The sequence below is a fragment of the Lepisosteus platostomus genome, chromosome 27, assembly GCF_059453375.1.
Source record: "Lepisosteus platostomus isolate fLepPlt1 chromosome 27, fLepPlt1.hap1, whole genome shotgun sequence".
NCBI classification, from domain to species: domain Eukaryota; kingdom Metazoa; phylum Chordata; class Actinopteri; order Semionotiformes; family Lepisosteidae; genus Lepisosteus; species Lepisosteus platostomus.
The window spans coordinates 5,735,617-5,755,250 of NC_142637.1; the positions used below are offsets into that span (position 1 = coordinate 5,735,617).

A 19,634-nucleotide genomic window follows, 5' to 3' on the forward strand; every position below is an offset into this window, starting at 1 on the left:
TATACAAGCCTTAGGAAATGGTAGGATGATTAGAGTTTCAGCTCTGAGTGATTTTTCCAATGAAATGCACCCAGTTTGAAAAAATAAACAAATCTAATTTAAAAATTAGGCAAAGTACGAGCCAGTATGCTCAGTTCTTGTGTTCCTCGTCTTTGAATGAGGATGGGGAGGGAAGGCCTGAGCCAAAACAGCGCATTGTGCTGGTTTGCTTTTATCAGCTTACCGGCCTACCTGTGAAACTACTTAGGGAATGATATAAGACAGCCTGGGATGTGCACAGCGTGAGATTAACATGAGAAGGAGACGAAGCTGGGGGAGGGAAGGCGTCTGATTTTAAACATAAAACTAAATTAGATCACAGCCAGCGCTCCATTGTTTTCGAGTGCATGACGTGATGTTTGGGAACTCTCAGTCACGGGCTCCCAGCTGGCGCGGGGGGTCCCTGCAATCGAAGGTTTACCTAATTAGGGGCCGCTGTTGGCGCGCGGGAACAATGACGGAGCCCGGCCATTCCCTCACTCAGGAACCCGCTCCAGTCGGCGAGCCAGTGGCAGAGCTCAGCGCCGAGCCTGTTCTCCTTTGAATCACTTCCTCTGCACATTCCCAGCTCATTTCCCAAGTCCTCCGCATCAATGCACGGGTGACATCACAAGCCCCCGAGCCAGCGCCGCCGTTCACAGAGCACCGGTTCGAAAATAGCCCACAGGGAGGGGATTCAAGGCTCACGCAGACTGTTTTTTTTTTTCCCCCTCTCGAGTGAAAAATGAGCTGGGGCTTCCTGATTTCAGCTCTTTTCTCATGTTTTACATTTTACCCTAAATAGGTGCCATTCTATTTGTATCCCTTACATCAGCAGTGCCTCCGTCGCGGTCGTTGCTCGATTTTTTTGTCAACTTTCCATGCTTTCTCAAAATCAGAGCTCTGCGCAGAGATACATAAATGCCTCGTCAGCTCCGACATGTATGTGCTTTGCATTTAGGCAATGATCTCATGCTGCTTTTTTTTTTTTAATCAGCTTTCGCCTTTCTCCCCAATGAAAAACCACATTTTAATCAAATCAAACCTGAAGGCACACAGTTCGCACCGCCAGTCCTGACGTTCCGCGCTGAACCCACCTACGCTAATTGGAAAACAATCTCTAAACGGCACGCAAGGCCGCGCCTGGGCTCAGAGCGCAAACTTTCTCCAGGCGACTCCCTTAGGAACAGGAGTCAACCGGGGGCAAAAACATCTTATTTCACCCAAGTGTCTAAAAAAACATGAAAGGCTTACTGGAGGCATTTACAATATACACTACTTTAATTAAATGCTTACATTCAAAGGGGGGGGTGCTCAGTATTTTATGATTTAACAATGTACTGATGGCAAACAAGAAACGACAAAGGAGCTGCATCACTGCAGCTAGAGTCAGGTGGAACAATTCTGCTAAACTCGCCCCCCTCCCCCAGGCACAAGAGCAGCTTAGAGACACAGATTGAGACTGAGATGCATCCAGGCCATTCAGAGAACAAATAATTCAATTTATAGACAAAAAGCTTCCAACATGGCAATGGTAATAGCTACACAAGAAATACACAGGCAAAATCAGGCCTATGCTATATAAAGATTAAAAGGATTGCTAGGGAGATATAGGAGCATTGGTGTCCTAAGAATCAGTAAGTTTCCCCCCCAATGAAGGGTTTTTTAGCATTACACCCTATTCTTAAATAATCAACTAGACTTAAGAGTTTGTCGGTGTCAGAATTTGTTTTGCAAGTGCTGGATTTCAGACTTTCCTAATCCTCTATAGAGCAGCAGAACTATTTACTGGTGGACTAAACACAACACCTACAGTATGGCAGCAAGTGAGGAGTGTGCATGACCCGTTGTTACTAGCAATTTTGTTTTGTCTGCCATGGTTTAAAGAGCTCTGCACTTTGCAGAGATGAAGTTGTTCCTTAGGGCGCACTCAGAATTGAGAGCATTTCCTGTTTAATTGAAATCAAGCATGCTGTGCCAGTCTGTGGTCAGTAGTTGTCACTATAAGAGTAAAAACAATAGAAGGAAATGATTACAAACATAAAACAAAATACTTGTAACCTTAACCTTTCATCTGGCATAGCACTGCTGCCAAGAGATTTGAGAAACATGCCTTAGAAGTTCCCCTTTAATCATATGAGATCCTCTTACAGGTGTTTTAATGCAGTGTTTTAATGTGTTGATCTTGGTTTTATATAGAAGTACCATTACAGCTATACAGCAAGCATAACAGTTCCTCCCACATACGTCTGGGCTACACCATCTTCAGGGACAACCAGTAACCACTCGAAAGGAAAAAAATGAAAATGAAATCGAACAGAAGAGTCAATAAGCGTTGGAAAAAAAAGATTAGCACTGTACCGCATCAACTCTTTCTGTACGTTGAATCAGCAAGGCAAAGTAGAGATTCATACACTGGAACTGTAACACTGTTCAGTAAACATTTCAGTTGCATTTACCTTTTAAAAAGGTTCGCAGTAATTTGTAGCCGACCACAGATGAAGTATTCTATTTCAAAACCCTTTGCAGTTTCATAAAAACATTTGGTGAAGAACATCAGATCTCCATACTTATAAACACACACTGTTCTCAAACATTTAAAGTTCCAAAGAACTCCACTGGGGATTCAGAATTCCTAAAAGCTGCAAGACCTCCATCTAAATGCTTAAGCAAGTAAGAGAACTAATTATTTTCTCAACTGCATATATATATACTTTAAAGGCCATTAATCCATGATGATTTACAGAGTCTGTGGTTCACCTTCAGAACATGTGCTGGACAAGGCCTGGGATAAAATCTAAAACATTTAAGCAAATCATTCATTCAGTCATGTAACAGAGCACAGATGAGGGTTGTTTATTTTCCGGCCTTTTCAGTCTTTTTACAGCTATCACTAGGGGGCAATCTTAGCGCTGCAGTTCTCAAAATGTACACCTGAGGAACCCCTATTCACATCACTAATTCCAAACAAACGTCACAGTGATACCTAATGCAGCAATTTGGTCATTGTTTTGTCAGTTACTAATACTGCAACAATAAACCTACAGTACAAGAAATGGAGAAGAGACATTTTCAAATAATCATGAATACTTCGGTTTGTAACTGAACAGGTTGCTTTACCCTGCCATTTTGAACTACGGAAAATCATTAAGTCTGTTGGCATTTGTTCCAATTTTCCTGTTTTCTAGTTCATGCCCGGTAACAAACTGACCTACCTATGAAGCGTGACCTCCTGGACAAAGAAATAGAGAGGTTGTGGTAGAAAAAGAAATCTTACAGTTTACACAACAATCTTGTCCACAATGCAACAACTCACAGCCTTTCCTCCTTCAGGCACATCAGTCAGGCTGTGAATAAAATAAAAGATTCTACTGAAGCTTTCATGGACCTATTAAACAATGTTACAACTTCTTTAAACAGAACACCTTCACAGTTATTTCCCCCAATGCATTCAGGGGAAAAAGGCAATATCTTAATTTAAATAACCTAAAGCTTTGCCTGTTTTTAAACAACCTACTTTGACCATTAAATTTCATGTCTATGTGCCATAATTTAGACATGCTAATTCAGTTTGCTGAGATTTTATGAACTATATAAACCTAAAGATGTTTCTTGCAAATGTAACAAATTTGTAGAACGAGACTACTGAAATGGTATCTGCAACAGAGGTGACAGAGTTACTTGTCTCTGAATGAGCTTACCCTTCAGCTTGGGGATTGGAAAGACTGAAATGTTAATATACTAAAATAAAGACACTAGAGCTCTGTGCCACAGATACAACAAATATTTCTTGCAAATGTACAGTAAAGAAATAGCTGGAATCTTCTGGGTGTCCAAATGGGGCTCCTTCTACTGTGTTCTCAGCTGGTAGTCTAGAAGACAAAAAAATACGATATTTGATTACATTGGTAAGTCAGGAACCAGGGAAAAAAGAAGAGCTGTTTATTCATATTTCATACCAAATAATTTAAAAGCAGTTGTAAGAAAAGCATGGATAATTTTCTGAGCCCCAAAAAAATTTAGTTTAGCCATTCAGTTAGGATAGAAAACCACTTTTAAACAGTCGGACATGGGGATTGAAATTTTAAATCAAAGCTCAACAAAGGCCCAACTTATCACCACTATTTATTCCCAGCAAAGCACCAGAACAGCATCGCTGTTAACCTGACAGTGGCATCATGTGTTCTACTACACTCAAGCAGAAATGTTGTTTCCCCTTCCTGTATTACACGATTTCAGGAAAAGCCGCATTTTTCCAGTGCTGCATGTTTTTCTTTGAACGGATCTGGACGATTGCTTAATTGTTGCCTAATTTTTGCAACTGAGATGTTAACCAACCAAGGAACTCTGCGATTAAGGATTGCCCACTTATCCTATAAATTCACACAAGAGCGCACAGATCTCAACATTTGTCGTGTGTAAATGGTTCTTTCCTTTTTAAGCCAACAACCCCTTTGCACATGACACAGGTAGTGTGAAAAGGATCAAGACAGTAACAGAATAAAAAACCTTTACATCAAGGTATCAAAGATGTGAACTCCAATGGAACACAATTATTGCCGAAACAGGCAGCTGAGCACCTTAAGCAAAAACTAATTGATACCGGGTTGAGAACAGTACCTAAATACTGCAGAAGAAAGGACATTATTCTGCCCAAAAACCAGAATGTTTATCAGCCGTTTCATCCCAGGATCAATCCTCCTCCACAAACATAACTGGTTCGAGTGTCGTACTTTCTGATTTTTGCTTGAGTCGGCTTTTTAGCAGCCCGTGTTGCAGCAAGGAATGGGCCAAGGGCTGATTTACAGCTCCATGTCTTTGAACGCACACCGCCCTCTCTGATCTATCACACAGGGCCCAATCACACCAGAGGCAGTCTGGGAGGGTGGCCAAGGGTGCTGCCAGGGAGCAGTAAAACTCACGACAACTCGCAATTACAGCTTTTCCCTCCCTGCAGAGGCCTGTGTTCCTGTGCCGGCTTTTCTCCATCAACGACGCTGGCCGCAGACCAGTCGCAGGTCACGGGCCCCAAAACAGATCCCTGCTGGCATGATCTCCGTGTCCTAGTTAAGACACGGCAAAAAAAATATCATACCAGCCTCCAGCTGCCGGGCCTGCACAGTGAAGGGGCCGTTTCCATCAAGACGGGGGAAAAATCCTACCCCCGCCCTAGGGACACTGAAACACTTCTGCCTATTTGGAATGAAATTAACCCTTTCTGGCCAGGGATGATCCAGACTGCACCCGGAAGAGGAAAACTATCCTCTTAGGAGATCATCTGAGCAAAGCTGAAGTTATGACATGCTTGAGAATGAATTTCAGAGTGGGTGATGGTATTGAGGTCTCCCCAGCTGCACTCTCTGGTTAAAAAAGGGACATTTGTCCTGCACAGGTAGCTTCAAATTAGTTGTTAAAAACAGCTTATTGTTTTTACAAGTTGTGTTCCTGAATTGCACAGCCAGAAGTGCTTGAGAAAGCCCTGCAAGATCTGTGATGATAAAAACAGCAGCCTGGGCCTTACTCCTCGTACGATGCAGTTATCCAATGTTCCCCGTGTCAGTGGGGACCGGAGATCTCACAAGCTCTCTCATGCCCCGAAGGAGCACAATGTCAAATGCTGCTGATTTAACACATCACTTGAGAGCAGGAGCCTGGAAAGGAAGGAAAGAAAATCCAGGCTCGACTCTGGACAGCACCCCCGGGTCACAGTCGGAGCGCCTCATAACACAACACACTGGAGAAAGTTTTTGTCATGGAAACAAAAGGCTGAAAACAGGGTGGTGTGGAATACGATGATTTTCTATATAGAATGGAACGATCTTCCTCCTGAGCCCTAAAACGTCTGTTTTTAATTTGCGTTTAAATCATTTCCATATTAAGAACAATTAAGTGCAAAGCCTATAGTGGAATCATATTTGTATGGTTGCTATGGGCAACAATGGGGGGGAGGAGGGAGGGGGGGGCTCTTGGCCTGATGAGAAAAGTAGTCCAGTCCTTGGGGAAACGGCTGCAGAGACCTTATTATCCAACAAGCTCACAGGTAAGTTGAGATGGAATTCTGTGCACGATTCATGAGGCAACCTGTTGTTTCCACTTGCTTTAATAACACTGTACACTGATCTCATCTATTTTGTCACCAAAAGATCATCTTTTAGCGGAAGAAACGCACCCAGTTGGAAATAAAATCGGAATTCATGAAGTTATCAGGTGTCTTGCTTCATGCGGTGATTCATGAAACTGATTAATAATTCCTCGACTGTAACTGCAGTCAAAGGTGTAATAAGGAAAAGAGGCACAGGCAAGTTGTCCGTCTCTTCAGGAGTGTTGTTTCGCAGCCAGGTCTGGCAATGTGAAATTATGATGCTATGGCAGAGGCTTAGTAAATGTTGTCGGGTTTTACATTAATTCAGGAAAACACAATCTTGCATATTGTCCGCCGCAGTACTTATCTTAGCAGCTGAGCTTCACGTTGTGCACACAGATTTCTGACAGCAGCAGTAGAAACAGCCCTAGTCCTTGACTCTATTGCTCTTTGCTGATGGGAAGTCTCAAGAATTTTTAAGGCACGGACAAGTTCAGGTGTTGGTATGCAGTCCATTAACATTAAAAGCTTGAACACCACCTTATCACAGTTGCTGCTGGGCCCTATAAGTCTTTCAAGAATCTACTCGGCCCATGGGGCTAGACCTGCTACGATGGAACGTTTTCTTTGCTTAAATAATCCCAGCGTGGCCCAGACCACATAGTGAAAAAGTCAGTTCAATTCCATGAATAACACAATATGTAGCAGTGTTTGAGACACCACTAGTTTCTGAGTTTCTGCGACAACAAAGGATTTTATCTCGTCAACATTTTGGATCGAAAAGTCAGTCTAAGTGGAATATTGTATGAACAACCTCAAGTCTGCATGTATACATGCAGCTCAGCCACAGCTTCTATAGATCTGTTACTAGAACTGGAGCAAAGGGGGTCTAGAACAAAAAAAAAGGCACAGCTGCGTCTGTTTGCAATGAACAGATAAAATTAGACCACAAGAACAATGTCGCCTGGCCCCTTCAAACAGCAGGCTGGTTTCCTGAAAGACTGGGGAGATGTTAACATTAAAAAGGAGCAGCGTTTAAAAACCCAAAAGTATATAATTGCTAGGTGGTATTAAACACACACACAGTGGGGAGGTCTCTAATTTGAGCCCGATTCCCTAAATGTGAGGGCCTTAAGTACTCCAAGAGTGCAGCAGTGCACTGGGTACAGTAATTTGCTAAAGTGCAGCACAGAAAATGTGCTGACTCAAGACTGGCAAGCCATGCTGCAGTGACACAGGAGACATCATGTCATCAGATATCCACAGTCCACAAGAAAGCTCCAGTGGAATACAGAGAAACCACAGAGCCTAGGAGTGGCGTCACAGACCCACGCTTAGACCCCACACTTGCTACAGTACATGCACACACAGCGCTCCCATCTCGGAGCCCAGCATGTAATTGCAGTGGGAGGACAGCGACAACAACAGCAGCAGCAGTAAAAAAAAAAACCTTTCTGCAAATCTGACAAATCTTTTTAAGTGGCCTAACGAACCTACACATTAACAAACCAGAAGAGGACTGTTTTTTATATGTTTTTTTTTATTGCTAGGTTTGTGTAAATGGACGTCTGTAGAAAATGGCATGCCTATTTTTAACACTTGTCTGTTTTCAAGGTATTTTTTTTTTAATCAAGTCTTGCGTGTGCTCCTCCAAAACCAGAAAAAAATAAGTCCAGCTGAAGAGATACAGCCGACACATCATTCATCATGTAAGCTTTGATTTTTGTTTGCGGGACAAGGTTTTTTTTTAGAAACATGAACTAATTTCAGCTGTCCTTTCCGAGCTTGTATTTGTATTTCACCAGTCTCCCTGGTGAAGAGACCTTCTGTTTAATGCGAGATGTTGTACAGGTGTTAAGAAACAAAGTCAGTGGTTTGTTTATTAGACCACAGTTCTATCATATGTTCCTGAAGCACAGGGAGGCCTAATAGAAATGGTTATAAATACCACATCACTTTTTAAAAATGGCAACTTAGCCAGGAAACCTGAACTGGAAATGGAGAAATGAGTGCGATAGGCTCGCTCCTGGCTCCAACAGAAAAAGCAGTTGAGGAGCAGGTGAGCACCTTCTCAGATGTTCCCGATTCGAGCTTTTTGCAGCGGCTGGCGACGGAGACTGGGACCGTCGAAGCAGTGGCATGGAAGTGTCTGAGAATCGCCAGGAATGGGTGACATACAGAAAGTGGCTGTGCCACAGCTACCCCAAAAGGAATCGCTGGCCTTGATTGATGCCAGTGAGAGACACATGTCTCCTCCAATCAGTGCCCTCTCTCCTATAAGGCACCATGGAGCTGGCACTGCCAGGGGGGCACGCTCAAGGAGTGTGGTGCAGCTGTGGTGCCAGCATGGCAGCAGACATAAGACACAAGGCCGATTCCTATTTCTTCAAAAAGCTTTGCGATACATTGTATGTTTTTCCGATGTTTCATATTAAAGCGAAAGAGCAAGGCAACGTCAGAACAACACGCAAACAATGAAACTTAAAAGACGTACTGAAAGCCATTAATAACGCAACAAATACCATTGGTTCCAATACTCATTTGTGGCATTTTTATGCCTTTTAATGTACACACATGGCTCTACAACCCCAACTACAGGACATTGCTCCTAGTGCTTTGAATTTCTCCATTCGGGTTTACAGAGGGATTGTTTGTTTGGAGAAGAAACAAATTCCAACTAAGTCTAAACCTGGCACAGCTGAAACCCCAGAGATGTAGGCAGGGAGCAGAGGGAGGCTCTCGGAAAATAGGAATCGCTTGGGATAACGGCTCAGGGCGAGCCAGAGAGAATGGGGAATGGAGCGGGCCACCAGCTCGAACCTGGACGAACCAGGGACGGACACCTCTCTCACCACGGGCGAGAGCTGATCCATCCTGTCCCATCCCTCCGATTGTGCAAGAGTACCCGCCAACTTGGAACCCACTAGCGCTTAACTTCACGGAAAGAAAACGCTGAACCGTCGAAAAACCGCTGACGTGCGGGAGAAACCTTCTCTACTTAGCGCAGCGTCTCGAGCGCTTCCCCGAAGGAGAAGCTTAATCCGCAAGGAGCCATTTAAAGGCTGCAGCCGAGCTAAAGGCCTGCACCGGGCTCGTGAAGTACTGGCATTATCTGGAGTCAGTCGGGCTCTTCGTGTTTAACTCGGTCTGTCCTGACCTGTGCTGCAGCTTCACCAAAAGCCTGCATTCAGGAAACAGGCGCGTTTAAATCTGAGGCTTCCAGATGAGATACTGTTACTTTTTAATACATATTTTGTTGTGAACTGTAAACCGGCATCTCAATAATCCCAGAGAAAACTGGCACTATTGTCAAACGGTGTGGTTCCACGATTCCTACTCCTGCCTTCTAATTATTTACCTTCTAATTATCCCCTTATTATTTCCTGTGTTGTCAGAATCATCCCTCAACAAGAACCCATCTGTTTAACCTTATTATCGCCTCTTGCTGGAAAGTTCCACCATTTTGGTTGCTTGTCTGAGGTGTCCTTCGTTTCTTTTCACTGTGCAATGGCTGGAGCTCGATAAAAATCTGCTGCAGTATTCTTTATTTCACACTGTATCCCTCCCCAACAAAGAACTATCTATTCCTTAAGGACACTGCTGAATGAGCTCTAAGAGCAGGGATTGTCAACTCTCCTATTGTGCACCAGTCTAGTGCGATTAACCCACATTTATCAATAGGCAAAATCCAGTAAATAAAAACAGTACAGTCTCTTTTTAACACGATCCCACCTTACCCCAGCCCACATTCCAGTCCTCCCTTTAAACTGTTCTGTCTTTAAGCACATTTGCCAAAGCATGAACACAAAAAGCAACAAAAGCATTTTCAAGAAAACACATACTTGCAGAATCCCTTTGGGCTACTACCATTAGTCATCTTCTAACCCCACACTGCAGAGTTCAGGATTTCTGGCACAGGATTCCCATGAAGACATTACTCTGTGGAAGTCAGTTCACAACCCCCGGCTTGAAACTCTTACGTGAGATTCTTTCTCCTTCAAAGGATTCATTCTTTTGTTGTGAAAAAGGTAATGACTGGTTGCGAGTGTCTCCAATGTCTTGATTCAATGTTGTGTGTTGCGTTTTTTTTTCCTCTAATTCCACCTGACAGACAACAGTAATTTACTTCAACAGAAGCTATCTAGTTCTCTCAAGCGCACGCCGTCTTTCAAAGTCTTAGAGAGTGTGGGTATTTCTTTTTCAGACTGTTTTTCTGAAAGAAATTCATTCAAAAACAAAACTCTACCCGGGAGGAAAAAAATGGCCATTTCCCGGTTTTGTAAGCCAAACCCAAATTCTAAAACCGGCCTGACCTGGCACATTCAGCACGCACCAAACTAGCGCCCAAACAGAAAAACTCCCTATGGGTCTTCTGAGATTTATACTTTCCTCTAGCTGATATCAAGAGTATTTCATGAACTGGCCTCATCCACACAGCCTGTGATTTATTTAGCTGCATTTTTCATGCAAGAGCCATTTATTCTGGGCAAGACAAATGGACAACAGAAGCCAAAAACAACATTGCTGTCTGTGGCCTCCTTCCTTCCCCAACACAGCAAGATGCACGGTTATCAGAGACCATGCGCTGTGGAGAGGCTTCCGAAATCAAGCCTGGTCAATCCAGGGAAATGTACACGAAGCTTGAATTGATTGGCATAAACACGTCCATAAGCACAAGAGGCACACGCAGCTGAAGGATGTCACAAGCATCAGCATGATGTTACGAAAATCCCGCAGTTGTGTTTATGGATGGGCAGCATTGCTGCTTTGTGATTCTAGGGCACTGGGTTCAGTTCCTGGGGTGCTCTAGGTGTGTAGACTTTGTACGTCTTTCCCAGGTTCATGTGGGTTTCCTCCCGCCGTCGCAAGATGCGCTGGTAGGCAAACAGGCTTCTGGGAAAATTCCCTCTGGTTGTGAGCATGTGTGTTTGTGTCTGTGTGTGGCCCTGCGACAGTCTGGTGCTCTGTCCAGGGTCTATCCCAGCTTGTGCTTGTTGCTTACTGGGACAGGCCCCGGCTCCTCATCAACCTTGTATTGGATAAGTGGATTATAAACATGGATGGATGGATGGTTTACAGATGTAACGATTAGTTTAGACACCTAATTCCATGGGTTCCACAGTTGAAAAATGCACTGAACCCAGGACTGCAAACTTCTGCTTAAAGATTGAGCTCTTTTCTAAAGGAGGAGTGAGCCTAAGGTAACAGTGTGAGTGACACTGGGCGGTTCTTTGTCTCTGGATCAAGTCTTACCTCCATTCTGGGTGATGTATCGTACCCATGGCAGGGCCTGGTACCCACTCTTCTCAATAATCTTCAGGTAGCGCACCTACAGGAAGACATTGGCAGGTTAATGGAGTTGTGTGACGTTCTTGCTGCGACTTTGTTACCTTGAAAGGAGGCAGCTGGTTGTGTGCCTGGATAATCTATGGACACGCAGAGCAAACATTAAAGGTAAGGAATACAAAAAAAAACATCTGTGGTTTCCACAAACTGTAAATGACACTAATTCATGAAGAGCATGATTTATTTAAAGTCACAGTCCCCTAACTTGGTACTACTGGCAAATGTGTGCTAGGATGATCCAAAACAGAGAACATGCAAGGGTCTTTATATATTTTTATTTTTCTACAGTCCGATTTCCTAAAATACTAGTGTCCTCACAAACTTAATAATCATAAATCCATCTCTACATTAAACATATGACAGATGATAATGTGGAAGTTGTCTCTTAAATGCGCTATCAGCAAAACATGCATTCTTTCACCACGAAGGATGTACAGCAGGAGAGGGTGTGTTTGTTTTGCCTGATAAGTTCTCTTAGGGTATTTGCACTGCGAGTATGAAACTTGAGCTTTCCAAGTAAAACAATAACAAACCAGCCCGCCATCACACAGAGAAAACAACTTCCCCATTGGCGTCTGCAAAACTCTATAATGTGACAATAAGAGTAACTCAGTGATGAGAGACTAGAAAGACGGGAAAGTGCTACATTTGCATGCAAGAAGGATCTCGGCTGTGGTTGGAAGACTGCATGCCTCAAACAGCTATTCCATGGCATGGTTTATTCTGGATCTGGGGTGCTATCTGTGTGGAGTTTGTATGTTCCCCCCATGCCACGGGTTTCCTCCGGGTGCTCCAGTTTCCTCCCACAGTCCAAAAACTTACTGGTGGGTTAACTGGCTTCTGGCAAAATTGGAACTGGTGTCACCATGTGTGTGTCTGTGTGTGTGCCCTGTGACAGATTGGCATCCCATCAACCCTGCCTTGAGCCCATTGCTTGCTGGGATAGGCTCTAGCTCTCCTTGAACCCTGAATTGGAAGAAGTAGTTATAAAATGGATGAAAGAGGGCATTCCAGTGAAATGCAGACATTTTCTGGGCCAACATATACCCAATTTGGCACCCAAGGCCACCCTCATATAGGAATACTAGCCTTAGTAGACAGTTTACCTGGAATACTTCTATGGTTGTTTGTGGTGTTGCTGCTCTTTCAGCTACATGCAAATGGGAGCACTGGCCCATCAAAGCCCACGTGCAGCAGGGCTGATAAAACACGAACACACCCCTCTTCTGCTAGTTCTCTTTTCCGATGAAATGGCCCAAGAAGCATATCTAGGTGCTGCTGTGGTCGAGTCAGAAATAGTGAATTGAAGAACCTTGCAAGGCTTGAACCGAGCTATGAAGCTGCACATCTGTGATTCTTCACAACTGATTGCTTTTGTACGTCTGCATTCTTTACTGCTGTGCACATGTGCGTATTAAGTTTTCCACTGTGAAAGAAGCATCGCATGAATGCAGGATGCGTTTGGAACAGCTATACCCACACTTAAGTGAACACAGTTTTCAATACTGGGGTATTTGAAATTCTGTCTGCACAGGACAGTGGTGAATGCTGATGGTTTATACCTGCATGGATAAACAATGCCTTACTTAAAAGCCAGAATCAGTAGGAAACCCGCTGTATTTCATGGGTTTTGCTTGGAAAGATTTTAGACAACAAATCTTTTATTTCTTAACCAGTTCTAGACCAGTGTGCTTGGCCCCAACTGCTTTCAAGCAGAGGGTTTGCTAATCCAGGCACAAATTAATTTATAACACAGAGATTGCTCCATGAAAATCAGGAAACCACTTCCTGGCATTTTCACCCTCCTTTTCACACAAAAGGCATCACTTTTCAGCTGACAAGATACTTTTCATGAGTACACTGGTTTTAAAATAGTCGATGTGCCTAAGCATCTTCTACAACACCCGGAAGGCTTTGACAAAATAAACAAGAAAAGGGCACCCATGACTAATTTAAGATGTACCACACTAGGGCTGGCTATTCAAATCAATGGCTCAGGAGCCTGAGAACCTTTTGCACACTAATGTAAGAAAAACAGTTTATAGAGAAGTGGTTAAGAAACGTAAGATATTAATACAAATTAGGGAAATGGCACCTTCCACTGCTGTGTAACATTTCACATTTTTCAGTTTTCAATGTTGCGAAATTGTACCATATTTTGGATGCTGTACCTAAGACCACATTGTGTAATTTTGAGCAATTGATTACACATGAGTGTTTGATATTTTTAGTCGCACTCTCTACCAGCTCACACACACTGCAATGCAAGAGGGAGAAAGAAACTTCACAAAGGCATGATGCAGTGTTTGGCTTGCAGGGGGTTCTCAATACCTGGGAACTGTGTTAAGGCATACTTTACTACAGATCTTACGACGCGACCTCTGGTTTGGTTTAAAATACCCTCATAAGTAAAAGCAATCGCATTGCAATTGATGTCATTTTAATTGGCCCAAGTTAACAGCTGTACAACTGAAGACTTCAGCCACCATGCTTTAAGATTAAGACTAGCCTTAAGTGTTTTGGGACATTCTTATTATATTAATTCCACATAAAGAAATCGCATCCCTTTGTGTTCATGGGGAACACTGGCTTTAAGGGTAACACTGTTGTAATTTAAGGGTCCTCAGTACCAAAGCAAATTGCAATCAGTGTGACCAACCTTTGCTGCAGCAGAGAATGACAAGCCTACACATCTGTAAGACATCTGCAGCACATCATGCACAGCTGGGGGAGTCCTAACACTGACCTTCTGGCCCCTAGGAGCCTTACCGCACTTCATTTGTGTTGCACAATTCAGCACGGTGCGCTTCCCAGAAACACGCTGGCTTACTGTTGCAAGACCCTCAGCAGAAGAACAAAAAAAAAATAAGAGTGCTGATATTTGAAAAAAAACTAGGTGCTCAAAAAAAGGGAAGGCAGCCATTCAACAGTGAAACCCCTTATTTGAAAACACAGCACCGCCGACACCCTAACACAGTACCTGCCAGAAAGAGAGCCATTTCACATGGACGTGAAAATCATGGCGCAAGCACACTGAAACTGAACCAGTGAAAGAAATGACGTAGATCTCCGCTGCTAAATAGATCCGGGTTTGAGAAACCAAATGTTATTTTCCGACATATCAATAAGTTACAGTATTAAAGGACTTGCTTTAATGCTCACATTGCCTCAACAGATCAATTTGCTTTAATAAAAAAAACCTTTTTGAGAAATTGAAATGGCTTGTACGCAGGCAGGTAGACTGTAAATCTGTCAAAAAGGACAGCTCACTAACGCCTTGTTCTTATTTTGATTCGACTCAAGAAAACATGTCTATTATAAAAGACGATCCCACTGGCACCCCGCCTGCTGTGTTCTTATGCGACTGCAACATCTGAGGATCTGGAATCACACAGTCTAGACATTCCAGCTAAAATAAGCGGCCTCCCCTGAAACACTAATTCCATGTTAGAGCTGGCTGAGGAGAGAAAAGATGGAACTGGCCAAGAAATGCGAGTTCAGCCACAGTGGGCGCTGTGGCCCTGGGCAGCCTCTCTCATTACTGACCAGACAGGCCAGGCCGAGCGTCTCTCCCCACCACGCTCTGACGACAGCGTGCCATGCGCTGCGACGCGGCTTCCCAAACATTTTCGCTTAGCAAGCAACGTCGGTGACCTCCGAGCGCTAACGTTCTGGGCACCATCCTTTCCCATCAGGCCGGCCGAGTAAAAGCCGCCGTCTGTGGGGGGGGAAAAAAAAACCCGCTGACAGGCCTGAGCCCAGCCTTCTGAAGGAGCAATAAAAACCAAAATAGTTGTGTGCCTGAAAAGAAAAGAATCGGTCACTAAACAGGTTGACCGAAATAGACTTTTAAGAAGATTTAATTAAGGAGAAGAATTGCATTATTTTAAACAAAAAGGAGGCCTGAACGGTGGGGGCACAGGGGGGGGTATACATCCCATTACTGAATCACGGGTTCGTCCGCCATTTTGCTGTGAATCGCTCATGTTTAAAATCATTCCCTTGACATGCTTTTGTGTCCACACAGGGTTTTCCTCCAGCTACTCAACCTGGGGGAATGTTCCACGAGCGCACCACTGACGGATGCCACACCTGTTCGTGAGAGCGTTACGGGAGGTGGAACGGCCGCGCTGTGCCCTGATCTGCTGGCGTGGGGGGGCAAAAACAGAAGCAGGCCCCTCCGATGATCGGCATGTGTCCCCTTCTGAAACTGAACACTGGCGTTACGTTGGACCGCGCTCGAGGTCTAGCGCCTCCTGGACTCTAGAAGATGTGTTTACTCAGTAAATGTTTGCCCTCGCCTCCACACAACTCCACACAACTCGCTCGGGTTTTTTAAGACAAACAAGCAGCTGTACCCTCTATGCGTCCTGTGTAGTCGAGGTTTTCTAACAGTAAGAGGTGCGTTGTCATTCTTAGGCTAGGAAAAATGTCACAATGTTATGAAAGTCGTCTGCGATGCTTCACAGATAACTCTGATCGGAAGAGCACAGGAAAGGTTACAAACAAGGGGAAGCCATTTTGACCCATCAGCATTGCTTGGTTGCTAGTAGCTGATTGCTCCATAGATTTCATCCAGCTTTATTCCTGAATAAAGCCAAGCTGTGGGCTTTAACAACATGGCAGGGCAGCCCGTTCCAGACTCCCACCACCCTTTGTGTAAAACACGCTTAAAGCTGTGCATAATCACGGCCAATAAATATTTGCAATAAATATTTTAACAAATATTTTGTATTACCAGTTGTGTTCTGCCTACTCTGTTGACACACCAATCTGCCTTCCAAATAAAAGAACTAGAGCTTTAAAATGTTTAAACTTCATGCGTCACATAATAGGGCCGTCAACTGCATGTTTACTTATTTGTGTGCTCCTTGCAGAGTCACGGATCCAACACTTGCCAACAAGTCCCAAGATTTTGACTGTGCCATCTGAACCATTGTGCTTATCCCCCCCTACCCTACCCTCAATTTCAAATTAATGTTGAAATCAAACACATCAAAGGTTGTGATGCCTAATCCCCCAGCAATACACCTGACCTTTAGCAATCAGGATGATAGATTCATCTTGCTATAATGAAATCCCTTCCAGTCTCAGTGGGAATAAGCATAGATCTTAAGGTTTTAAGCGTTTAAATGCTAAAAATTTTATTCCTCTTGTAACTGGGTTATACAAGCTACAGGCCTTCTAGATTAGCAACTGGAGATGGGAAATGTTTGTATGGAGCACAAAAATAAACAACAATCCATTCCAAAATTTTACTTCAACAACCACCACAAAAAAAAGGATTAAACTTTTAAACTTTTGGAAATATGGCACAATAAAGCTGTTTCTCCAACATGAGCTTAACCTGCTGGCTACTTAACCTGCTAACCCTGCTGGCAAGGTTACCTTGCTAACCTTTAATACAGGAATTAAAATAAAACATTAGACCGGGGTGCTAAAAATGGCCGTAATTAAACCCGGGAGCTGTTGCGCGGTCAATGGAGTCCGCTGCTTGAAGTGGTCGTGATGCGTTCTGGGTTTGGTGGACACAGGTTTCAGGCTTTTCTCCGTGTGTGGAGTACAGCTGGAGAGAGGTCAGCGGGTTCACTGGGATAGTCACTCTGAAAAAGTCCTCCACTCCTACTGTACACATCTCTGAATGTGGTTTATGTTTCTCGGATGAAAGTGCAAACACTCAGTTCTATTATAATAATGCAATATATATATATACCTACTGTATTTAAGTAACACTTGTCCTACACAGTTGGCCGGTGATGCAAGGCTCAGTCCTAAATGCAGCAAGAGTTCTATATCAGTACAGTTATTTAAAATCTGCTTCAAGGTCCTTTCATTACTGCCAAAACCTACTCTCTCCAGCTGCTGTTAAAGAGAGGTGTAAGAAAACTGCCAGAAATGCCTGGCACAGTTTCCCGGGCAACCAAATTGATGCTTCTAGGAAAAGAAGTCAAGACTATAGATGGAGACTTCTTGGCCTCTCCGGCCCTCAGACATTCAACAGGGAGAGGTTCGATGAATATACAATGGCTATTTTCTCTGGGCTACATACTCACGGGCTTTACTTTGTGGGAGTGAGGATCAAGCTACCCCACCATGCTGTTGATACCCCGATACCCCAACGTTTTTCAAGATATAGTTGATTTCAATGAGCAATTAATCTTAAGACATCACTCAGCTGAATCAGATGTTCCAATGTACATCTAGCCTCTACTTGTTTGTATGTTTTTGTTTTTATCTACATAATGTGGGTTTTGTTATAGTAAAAGCCTAAAAAAAAACTGTCTACACTCTGCTCACACATAGTTTCACATTCATATTAGTCTAAAGAGAGACTGTATGCTTGCAATTTCATTTGTAAAAGACACACACAGTCGTTTAATAAAGTTATCAAAATCAAACACCTTTACTTTTCAGGATTCCTAAGTGATTTACTATTATATTGTACTAGACATATGCATTCTGGTGATCTTGCCTTACATAATTTATAGTCATTCCACAGGCAATGAAATTTTTCTTTCTGAGTGGACAAAACCGTATTCTAGAATGTGACTCCTCAGCGTTTGAGCAAACAGAAAGAAAACCACAAAACACTTCATCACAATCTAATCATGTGTACAGATCGGTACTCATTCACTGTCTCGCTTTATCTCTTGAACTTTTAGAATGTTCTTAAAAGCTGCACAATTACATTAGTAGTATCTGCATTAGAGGTTTGCCTATCTATAGAAAAGACTCAAAACTACAAAGCACGAATAGCATGAACAAAGCAAATTGCTGTAAAAAGACAGAACCTTATTAAATCATTTTGGGATCCAGACCAGTAAATGTACTTACTGAAGTAACAGGTGTACACGCATGATTTAGAGATCATTTTCTGTTCACAGCCTTTACTATCAATTCTTACACTGTTCTGCATAAGGTTGATGAGTTTATGCTCAATGTTGTTTTTTTTTCTACTGGGGACAGAAAATGGTGCAACACCAAGAAAATTGAGAAACTAAACTCCTGGACAGAAAGTCGCATATCTGAACTTGAACTGTATGTCAATATGTACGATAAGGCCCAGCATGACTTCAGATGCTCTCGCCAGGTCTCGTGAAACAATCTGATCTAACTGGCCTGCAGTAATGCCGTAGTGCTGTGCACTCATCACATTACCATCTTAATCTCTGCTGCTTCCAATCACAGCAGAAATAACAGATGGGAGAGTAAAAAAAAAATGAAAGTGCATGTTTTTGGTGATTTTTTTTTAAAACAATAATTTCCACCATTACGCAGGTCTTGCCAGAGCCCAACAGGTACGTAGCCTAGACGGACGTTTTTTAAAAAATCATTATGCTGTCAAACCAGCTTATTTCACGTTGTTGGCTGGAAATCTCAGCAAACCTGCAGGACTGACATAAAACTGGGCGCCTCTGGCCTGTTTCCAAGTCATCTGTCTGTTTTGCCGCGAGGCTGTATAAACTATCAGGAGCAGAATCCCCACCACCACTACGCAATATGAGCTCCCCGATACGCAGCACTGCCATCAGCTTCGAGAAAGCACATCCTGCTCTACAAGTACCGCCATCTAACGTCAAATACAGCCTACAGACTCAGCCTGATTACACGGCAGAAAGAAAGAGAGGTCGTGATGTGGCTTTCTCCCCCTCTCTGTAAAACACATAAGCCCCTCTTGCTGCTGTATAATTGCCCTGAACAACTTCCTCTCTCCTCTACAATGGCAAAAGCACAGGCAGAAGGTGGCGGGGCACTATTTTCCATGCTTAATGCACATCTGCCCCAGCAGTTAGTGGTGTAATAAAATACAACTTTGATATGCGGCGTGTCTAATTAAGAAGCCGATTATGTGGTGCCCGGCTTTTTGTTTTTTTTGTGCCGTTTTCATCTGTAATACGAATATGGCCGTGTGGCGCGCATGCACAGCACCGATGGCTGGGCTGCTCGGCTTGTTCCCTTTAATAAAGCTCAGCCGGCGGCACTTTATTGCGCTCTTAATGGAAACATCAAACGCCATCGGGAGGCGGCCGGCTACACAGTCAAGCCACAGGGAACGGAGAACACCAACAGTGCTGAAAAAAAAGCCATCAGCCAAGATAGACTGACGACTCACATCTCCTAGGAAGACACGAACGCCCAGAGTCCTCAAAGCTCGTCGCCCCCGTGCAACGGCTGGCCAACGACTCTC

At 43.5% G+C, this 19,634-nt stretch overlaps 1 protein-coding gene and 1 long non-coding RNA gene across 3 annotated transcripts in view; one reads left to right on the plus strand and one right to left on the minus strand.

Moving 5' to 3' along the window:
* LOC148639126 (uncharacterized) overlaps window positions 1-16,183 on the plus strand; it is a 141,768-nt gene extending 125,585 nt beyond the window's left edge. Inside the window, exon 4 of the long non-coding RNA XR_015930877.1 lies at window positions 15,474-16,183. This is a non-coding gene — a long non-coding RNA (uncharacterized LOC148639126). The remainder of the gene's footprint in view (window positions 1-15,473) is intronic.
* Window positions 1,281-19,634, minus strand: part of LOC148639127 (AP-1 complex subunit mu-1) — a 30,865-nt gene continuing 12,511 nt past the window's right edge. For both annotated transcript variants that reach the window (XM_088622259.1, XM_088622258.1), the window contains exons 11-12: window positions 11,354-11,429; window positions 1,281-3,890 (exon numbers count right to left, since the gene is read on the minus strand). In XM_088622259.1, the coding sequence (XP_088478385.1) occupies window positions 3,868-3,890; window positions 11,354-11,429 (99 nt within the window). In that variant the 3' untranslated portion in view covers window positions 1,281-3,867. The remainder of the gene's footprint in view (window positions 3,891-11,353; window positions 11,430-19,634) is intronic.